This window comes from Phaseolus vulgaris, chromosome 9, assembly GCF_000499845.2.
Source record: "Phaseolus vulgaris cultivar G19833 chromosome 9, P. vulgaris v2.0, whole genome shotgun sequence".
Classification (NCBI taxonomy): Eukaryota; Viridiplantae; Streptophyta; class Magnoliopsida; order Fabales; family Fabaceae; genus Phaseolus; species Phaseolus vulgaris.
Genome location: NC_023751.2, coordinates 285,109 through 294,121, shown reverse-complemented (window position 1 = coordinate 294,121; position 9,013 = coordinate 285,109). Strand labels below are relative to the sequence as shown.

Sequence of the window (9,013 nt, the reverse complement as noted above, 5' to 3'; positions counted from 1 at the left end):
AAAACATTTAGCAAAGTTAAAAATCTCTTGTTATAAAGAAAGTTTTTGAAAAAATACATACCAAAGAAATCTTTTCTGGACCTTTTCAAAGTGTATAACCGTAATAGAGCACGAGTAGGAATCTTGTGGGATAAGTGACCGAGTACTTCAAGAACATGACGATCTTCAGCATCCATTGAATGGTATGACCATGAATTAAATTTTAAGGGCTGACTAGTCCAGTAGAAAGGAAAATTTGGAACATCACCATCAAAGCAATATCTTCTTCCACTGTCCTCGATTAGGATTTTGAAAAAACCTCATTTGAAATTCTTGTATGAGGAAGTAAATTGTTTAAGAAAACAAATTTTTGATTTACTAATCAAAGACAACTAACCTCGTCGCTTACCAGGTCGAGAACTATAATAATACATGAAAGCTTTTGGACTAGGAGATAATGAAAAAAATTTACATAAGATGCTAAAAGCTTGCATAGAAGCCCAACCATTAGGATGAAGTTGGGTAGGGGCAACGTTTAAATATTTAAGTACACCCATTTGAAACTCATTTAAAGGAAACCTAACATGAAGGTCAGTAGAAAAACATTCATAAAAATAGAAAAATTCACAACTATCATTTTCACGGCCATGATAAACATTGTCGACGGCCCGACATGCCGAAAAAAAATTATTTCTTCAACCGCATTTGGAGAATAAATGTAAATCTTGGAAAGAAAATCGCTAAGAGCGGAAGAAGAACGATACCGAGAGAAAAATTCTCGGACTTTAGGATTAACCCAATTATAACCGAGACGAAGACTTATCCTTTCTATAGCTCTTTCGGTTCCTTCAATTTCAACATCTATGGCTGCTTCATTTGAGTCTTTCATACATGAAAGCGTAGCAGATGACGATACTGAATCCACGTTCTGATTAACCTCCATCACTCTCCCAATAGATTCATTACCCGCGCTCGAAAAAGCCGTAAATTCGTCAGAAACGAAAACAGAGTTGGAGAGAGACATTATACCTTTGATGGAATTTAGTAAATCTTTCTGAATTGAGAAAACAAGAAAGTGTGAGTGTGAAAAAATGAAGTTAGGTATTTATAACATTAGTAAAACCTTTCATACGAAAGGTCACGACATCGTAACCGTTAAATTATATTGCATCCAACGATCAGATGTTCCTAACCCATCAAGTCAATCGGTGCGTTCAAGAAAAAGCACATGAAACGAGACATTTAATACAAAATTGAAATGATTTGAAAAAATATTTTTACTGATAAGCTTTAAATGCCTTCTTTCTTTTCGTAATAGGCATAATGTCTTTTTACAAAAATCCTCATGCCTGGGGGCTAGTGTACTACTAGTCCGAAAGATCAAGCCGAAAGGTTAGGCCAAAAGATCAAGCCGAAAGGTTAAAGTGTAAAAAATATAAATAAATAAAATTATAATTGGTTACTGTAGCAAAGTCCATAATAACATGACACAAATTAACATGTGTGTGTTTAAAAAATATTAGGTAAAAAAAGAAAAGCGCAAATAAGTTTTGGGCCCAATAAGAGAACACTATAAATAGGTTATCAATCTAAGAGGTATGCAGAGTGAATTTATCTGATAATTATATAAAACTAATTCTGACTTTGACATTGGAGCGCCTTACAAGTATACACACCCAACCATAATAGGAGAACGAAAAGAGAAACCGAGAGATCCAATTGATCCAACCCAACCAAGTGAGCTTGTTAGACAAATAAGTCCAACATGAAGGAGTGAATCGAAGGCCCAACCCGAGAGTAGAGACTGAGAAGCTCAGAAAATTCGAGAAATAAACATATTTTGCTGAAAGAAGAATAGTTTCTAGGCAACACTTTTTAATGTTTAAATTTTTATTTGTTTGTTTAAGTATTCTATAGTTTAATCATGTAGTTAATAGGATAAAAGAATCACATTTTCTTTGAAAAAATAAAATAACAAAGCAATTAAATTAAAGTAAAAAAAATAATTTAACACTCAATTTTAATTAATACTCAACTTAAAATATTTTAATTTAGAATACCATTAAAAATTATTTATATAAGCATCAATGAGTCCATATCTATCATTTTCAGAGCCATATTAAAAGGAAGAATTTATTGTTGGAATGAAAGTGTAATAGCCAAAGAAAAGTGATAAAAGGAATAAGAATCTGCAGCCAAACAATCAGAGGAAGAAGGCATGGCCGGAAAACCCGAAACTCAGATCCGACCCATATCAAACATCGTCATCGTCGTTGGTAACTTACGCGCCGCCACTGTATGTTATGTTTTGTTGTGTTTTTGTTTGATGGTTTTAATTTTAATGAATAACAGCTATGGAGATGGAAGCACTTCCCATCGTCAACAGATTCCGGCTCACTCGCCAGCCTCACTCTTCGTTCGTATATCTCTCTTTCTCTCTCTCCGTTTACACTTCTAAAAACTAATATTAATTATATAATAATTACTTGTTAAAATATTATTAGTTTACTTTACTCATAATATATATATATATATATATATATATATATATATATATATATAAAAGATTGTTAATAGATTGTATAAGGAAAATACATTCTCAATGTTTTTTCAACAAATCAGGGAGTTTTAGTAATTTGCTTTTATTAAATAAATTGTCAATTTAATCTCTAAAATTTAAAAAACAAATAAACTGCTTTTTAAATAAAATGAAAAAATAGAATTGTATACTACTAATTAATTATTTTTTAAAATTATAATAAACTATTGAATTGATCATGAAATAAATAAAAATTGCTAGTATTAAAATTACAAACTATCAATTAGTTTAATCTCTAAAATTTTAATGCGGATCGAATGGATCCTTGAAGTTTAAAAGGAACGTATTACACTTTTGTTTCTTAACTTTTAAAATTTTGTGAATTTTTGCTCGAGTTATATTGTTTTAGAAAAACTTAATTATATAATATTTTTTTCTTAAAAGTATTCACCCATTTTGCCCTTAAAATTCAATTAACCCTTTAAAAAATGATAAAAATGCTGAAGATGAGAGGTGAATCATTGACCTCTTTCTTCTCCATCCCCATAAAAAAACACTTTATATTTTCTTACTTGTTTACTCCATATATTAAAATATTGCATTTATTAACTACACTTTTACAATTTTAATTTACGTTTATATTTATATAAAAAGATAATCATATAAGTGATACATTCATCTATTATTTATACATATTTCACTATTTTATTTATAAGTTAATTATTTAAAAACGAAGTACTTCAATATGTTTTTGGTCTGAGTAAAATTAGCTAGTTTTGATTTTGATTTTTATAAAAAAAAAATTCTTCATTCATATAAAATTTAAAATAACTAATTTTAATATTTATAAAATATAGTCTCTATACAAATAAATTAAAATAACAAGCTTGTTTAAAAAAAATCAATTTTTTATATAATTTAGTTTCGTCAATACCAAAAATGGTTCAATTTAATTTTCTTTGAAGAGTCTTACTCCCACATATTTATTCTATATTCAAAGCTATCAAGATTGAAATCTTAAACCACAATTTTTTTTAACTCATATGTTAGACATTGAAATCTTAAACCACAATTTTTTTTTAACTCATATGTTAGACATTGAAATCTTAAACCACAATTTTTTTTTAACTCATATGTTAGACATTGAAATCTTAAACCACAATTTTTTTTTAACTCATATGTTAGACATTGAAATCTTAAACCACAATTCTTTTTCATTCTTGTTAGACAGTATGTATGTGGCATCACATAGAAATAGTATAAAACTAAAAAAGATTGTTGAATTTTTTCTGTGAGTAAACTACTAGGATGATTCGATACCAACAACCGTGAACATTTATTTCATACACTAAATCCTAAATCACAGTTGATACCAATCATATTAATCCTGTTTAAAAAATAATTTGGGTGTTGATTATAGTTTTAAGGATTATTTTATTAGTTTTCTTAATTTTAAAACTAATTTGATTAGTTATTAGAATTTCAAGAAAAAATCACTCTTTTGCGATCACTTTCTCTGATTAGTTTATCACACAAGTTTTATTGGTCAACCTTCACCGTAAGAGAAATTGAGCACTGATGCTATGGTGCTTACAAATATCTTAGAATTTCCATGGAGTTTTTTTAATGAGTTATCTATTTATTCTTTACTGAGGAGGTCGAAGTAGAGTGGAGCTTTGCTTTTCACGTACTTACAGTTGATTGAAGTGTATGGTGCAGGTTTCCAGAAAGGGTTCCTTGGGTCCGTTATGGTGGGACATACAAAGATCTTAGTATAAACTTGATTTGGCCTGGAAAAGATCCAGCTTCGGGTAACATGTTTTCTCTTTTCCACCACTTCTAACCATCCAATTATCACCACTGAGTTTCATATTTGATTCTGTTGGAAATTCTACATTAAATTACCCTCACGCCCAACCCGAGAGTGACAGCTTGTGAGTGGAATAACATATTATGAGTAATTCAATAATGATCCGATAGCGGGTGACCTAATAAGTCCAACAAACACTTGTTAGGATTGACTTGAAATGACTGTGATACCATATTATTAAGTGAATTTAAGTCTAACTCAATCCCATAAAACCGGCTCATGAGGTGAGGTTTGCACCCACTTATATAAAATGAAATGTCCTAATCTCTAGTCATAGTTATGTTTAAATATAAATTATATGGTTTTATAAGAATTTATTTTAACAGTTGTTGAATTTGCCTTATCGTCAGCTATTGGACACTGTTTTGTTTTGTCAGCTACGAGTCCTGATCCATTCCTTTCAGGTGCTGATAGTATTGGCACAATACCATCTGCTCTTGTAACATATGCTGCTATTCAAGCATTACAACCCGACTTGATCATCAATGCAGGAACTACTGGTGGCTTCAAGGTTGGCACTGCGTTCTCCCCAAGCAACAATCGTCTTAGATTTGCCAGAGTTTTGAACTCCCAAATGTTTGTGTTATATTTTCGCATCTCTTCCTAGGTTATGTTGTTTTGATCCTCTATCTGTGAAATTATTGGCCTATTCATTTTGCAATAGTTTATGGTAAGATGTGGCACAACACAGTTGGCAGAGTTGATATAAGGGTTTTGAATCTGACCCTGTAACCTATGTTAAATAATGCTTGTTGATGAATGAACATACAACATAAGTGTTTTATGTTCAAAACCAATTAGTCTAATGCATTGTTTGTAATCAATAATGGTCATTGATTTTTGTCTTATAATTTTATATATAGATTGTTTTGTAATCAAGAAATGGATTACTAAACTGTATGACTGTGGATGGACAATATGACTGTGGTATGTTGATGGCAAACTCGTGCTCTACCAGCATGTGGAGTGGTTGTACTTTCCACCCCATTGGTGTGCATGTATCAAATATTCACTCTCTGCAAATCAAAATCTTATGATGATTATACAAGTAGTTAAAAATGTTATGATGCAGCGATATGCATTTGTCTACACATGAACATATGTTTTCAAATAGTGCTTATTGTTGAATGCTTTCAGGCCAAAGGAGCTAGTATTGGGGATATTTTTATTATATCAGGTTGTGCTTTTCATGACAGAAGAATACCTATACCTGTAAGTGTCATCATTTCTCTTGATAGCTCTGGATTCTTGTCCTTTATACTCTTCTCTATTTGGAAGTGTAGTTGGTTGTGCCATGTTTTTATTTAAGGAAACAATTAATGGAATATAATCTATTGGCGTTGTTGGTGTTTTCGTAAGATGTGTGTACTATGTATGTGTTCGAGGAGAAGGGGGGAAGGTTTAAGAAAATACACCCTTTCTCTAGTTTTGGCTTTTGTTCTTTCTATGTCTGATACTTGTCTCTCTTTTCACATGTATCTCTTCTTTCCTTCCAATAATATTATTTTAAATAGGAAAAACATTGATATATAATGTCTTTTGCAGGGTTTTGATTTGTATGGAGTTGGTTTACGTAAAGCCTTTGATACACCAAACCTTATAAAGGAGCTCAATCTAAAGGTGAGTAATATTTGATAAAATGTATACGCTTCTGCTGAAAACAAAATTCTTCATAACAGTTAATCTTATTCAAAATTCATTTTGCCACCCCAAATCCCTCTATATCACAAAATATTGCCATTTGAATTATGTGCCATCTGTTAACTAGATTACCTGGATTGAAGAGAGTTGCAAATGCATCTTGTGAAGTTTGTGCTTTCAAGCACAAAAATCATCTTCCTATTTAATCCACAAAAGAATGTGTTAGAAGAAGTATATTAATGAGTGAGTTGCTAACACTCGTCTTGTGCATAAAACTTGAACTTTAAACATTTGTGCATATTTTCAGGTGGGTAGATTGTCTACTGGTAACTCTTTAGACATGACACTGCAGGATGAATCATTAATCATGGCAAATGATGCCACAGTTATAGATATGGAGGTATACTGATTGGCACATTCCACACATCAATTGGGAATGGCATGAATCCACATATTCACAAATAACATGTGTTATCAAAGAAATCCCCATTGAAGTATCAGAGGACTGAAAAACTGACTAGTAATTGTTCTGATCTTTTCAATTGTGTAACTCCCAGTTTCAACATTTTCTTCCAGGGAGCAGCTATTGCTTATGTTGCTGACCTTCTGAAAGTTCCTGCAATCTTTGTAAAAGCTGTGACTAATATCGTTGATGGTGACAAACCGATTGTAGAAGAATTTCTGGAGAATTTGGCAGCTGTAGCTGATGCACTTGATCCGGCTGTTGAACAAGTTGTTAATTTTATTAATGGAAATTCCCTGTCTGAACTTTGACAACCTAATTTCACCTTCCAAGTTGTTGTATATGCAATTATGGTGGGCTCCGACTAGAACACTATCATTATTGATTTGGAATTTGTTTGTGAGATTTAAGCAAAATTAAACTCATAAAGTATAAACTGAAGATTTTGCAGCCCTTCCTCCCTTCTCTCTTTTGTTCCATTCTGGCATTCACTGTAAACGTGTGCACAACCTAAGTTTGTGGCAAAATAAGAAACTAGCACTGAACTTAAAGAAAGAAAAATTTATAGTTTACATTAAAATAAAAATAGGTAAAAGTTGAATTCTATAAAAAGTTAACCACATAATTTTGTTTCAAAATGTGATTTGATTTTAATTTTAATAAGTCTGAGTCATTTGTAATTTAAAAAAGCATAAAAATTATGTAATAGTAATTTATAATAAAAAAAAGTTATATATTTTTTTGTTAAGAATGAGACTATACATAAATAATTTCTTATAAAATTTAGAAAAACTTATATTTTTAAAGATCCAAAATACATTTTATCATTTATAAAATTTTGTGTTGATAATAATAATTTTTTGGCAGTATATAGAGAATAATAATTGCTTCACGACAAACTTAAAGTTATATTTTAATGGACCTTTGATAAGCCCAACAAAAGCTATACTTCCAATTATTTATTTTATTTATAAATTATTTTTTATTTATTTTTGTTCAAATACTCATTTAAAAGCTAAGGATAAGTTCATGTAGTTAGAAAAGTATATTCAATCGAAATCTATCCCCGTCTGTGCCAACAAAAATCGAAATCTATTCAAAATTCAAAAACATATTTACTAGTTAGGTTTAAATTGCAGAATGTGATTATATTAATCCAAAAATCAGGGAATAACGTATTTATTTCCGCGTAAAAAAGTGTTTATTTGCTTTTATTTGGTATTTATCAATCAAGCTTAGTGTTATTTGTAAAATAAATTACTTGTTCTAGAATTAATCCTACTAACATAAATTTGGCTTTTAAGTTCTTGATAATTTACATAAAATCCTCCAGTTTAAATATCATAATAAAATATAATGCTTGTTATTAATTTATAAATATATTATACTAGTATTTTTTATGTTGTACAATATACATGATTAGTACTTATATATGTTTTTGCTAGGGAGATGGACCTAGAGAACTGTTGGTTGATTTCATCTCTTCCTCTCTTGTCTGGCAGTTGACTTGTTCTTGAAGCTCGCTCCTCCTCCTCTCGTACTGCTTCTTCAGGTCTCGGGTCAATGTCGAATGGGGTACCCCTGCAGAAGGCACTCTGACGCTCAAGTAAGCAAAAAGGGGTGTTTGGCACTCGGAAGTGTACAGTCATTAATGACGTACCTACACCTTGGAATATGTGTTATCTGTATTACTTGTAGTGAGCATTTCTTACTGGGCCAGGTTAAGGAGTGAGTTTGTGTTTAAGATTATATTACCTAGTTGCTAACCACAAATTAGGTTTGTTGAGTCTGTTTAGGTGTGGTAAGGTTTATACCATCGGTCGACCCACTAGGACTGAACCCTGGGTCGGTCGGTCTGTTGGTGGGTCGAGACTCTGATTAGTCGCTCGGTCCATACCAGTACACTTTCCCCCCAGGCTCGAGGGTATTTAATCTGAAGAGTCTTATGTGTCGTTCGGTGGATTGGAGGCTTGTGATGTCAGTTGGGGTTTATCGGGATCTGATGTGACGATTAGGCTTTTCTAGGTTCGACGTGATGTTTTGGCAGTGCCTCATATGACCCTCATTATTGAGGGTTTTTTTTGGCGCCAATCTTTGAGATCTTCAGGATCGTTGGATCTGAGGAGATCTAACGGTTGAGGCGATTGTGGTGTTTCGTATTTCGATACCCTTAAGGGTATAAATAGGGGGTCTCCATGGTGTTGAGGCACTGTTTCTTTGTGCTTATTTGCTCCGATAGCCGAGTGATTTTCTGTCTCGCCGAACGATCCTTGTTTCTTCGCTCGTCCTTCCAGTTTTTTTAAAGAGGTTAGTTATGTCTTCTTTGTCTCGTCCCACGTCTTCTTCTTCAGGTCCCGCTTCTCCTCTTCCATCTCCCCCTTCTTCGTCTCAGTCTTCTTCTTCTTCGTCATCATCTGGCTCTTCCACGACTGAGACTCTGTCGGTTGGGGCAATTCAAACGTTGCCCCCTGTGGGAGTGGTGAGGGAGGATGACCCGACCGGTGCTTTTGATAAGTCCGGT

General features: G+C 32.3%; 1 protein-coding gene across 7 annotated transcripts; it reads left to right on the top strand.

Annotated features, from left to right (window-relative positions):
* The first annotated feature begins 2,103 nt into the window (after window positions 1-2,103).
* Window positions 2,104-6,942, top strand: LOC137822484 (5'-methylthioadenosine nucleosidase-like). 7 transcript variants are annotated; one of them, XM_068627377.1, is made up of 9 exons: window positions 2,104-2,255; window positions 2,332-2,395; window positions 4,238-4,329; window positions 4,739-4,792; window positions 4,880-4,899; window positions 5,526-5,600; window positions 5,934-6,008; window positions 6,337-6,429; window positions 6,606-6,942. In XM_068627377.1, exons 1-9 carry the CDS (start codon window positions 2,198-2,200, stop codon window positions 6,801-6,803), a joined length of 729 nt encoding a protein of 242 aa, XP_068483478.1. In that variant the 5' UTR covers window positions 2,104-2,197; the 3' UTR covers window positions 6,804-6,942. The 7 variants fall into 7 exon arrangements, with proteins under 7 accessions (XP_068483478.1, XP_068483481.1, XP_068483477.1 ...); XM_068627380.1 differs by lacking the exon at window positions 4,739-4,792; XM_068627376.1 differs by lacking the exon at window positions 4,739-4,792 and having other exon boundaries at window positions 4,793-4,899.
* The last annotated feature ends 2,071 nt before the right edge of the window (window positions 6,943-9,013 follow it).

Coding starts and splice junctions, on each gene's coding strand:
- LOC137822484 (XM_068627374.1), top strand. CDS start 2,198: ATGGCCGGAAAACCCGAAACTCAGATCCGACCCATATCAAACATCGTC. Junction 4,900..5,525: donor GAACTACTGGTGGCTTCAAG/GTTGGCACTGCG, acceptor GAATGCTTTCAG/GCCAAAGGAGCTAGTATTGG. Junction 6,430..6,605: donor CCACAGTTATAGATATGGAG/GTATACTGATTG, acceptor ATTTTCTTCCAG/GGAGCAGCTATTGCTTATGT.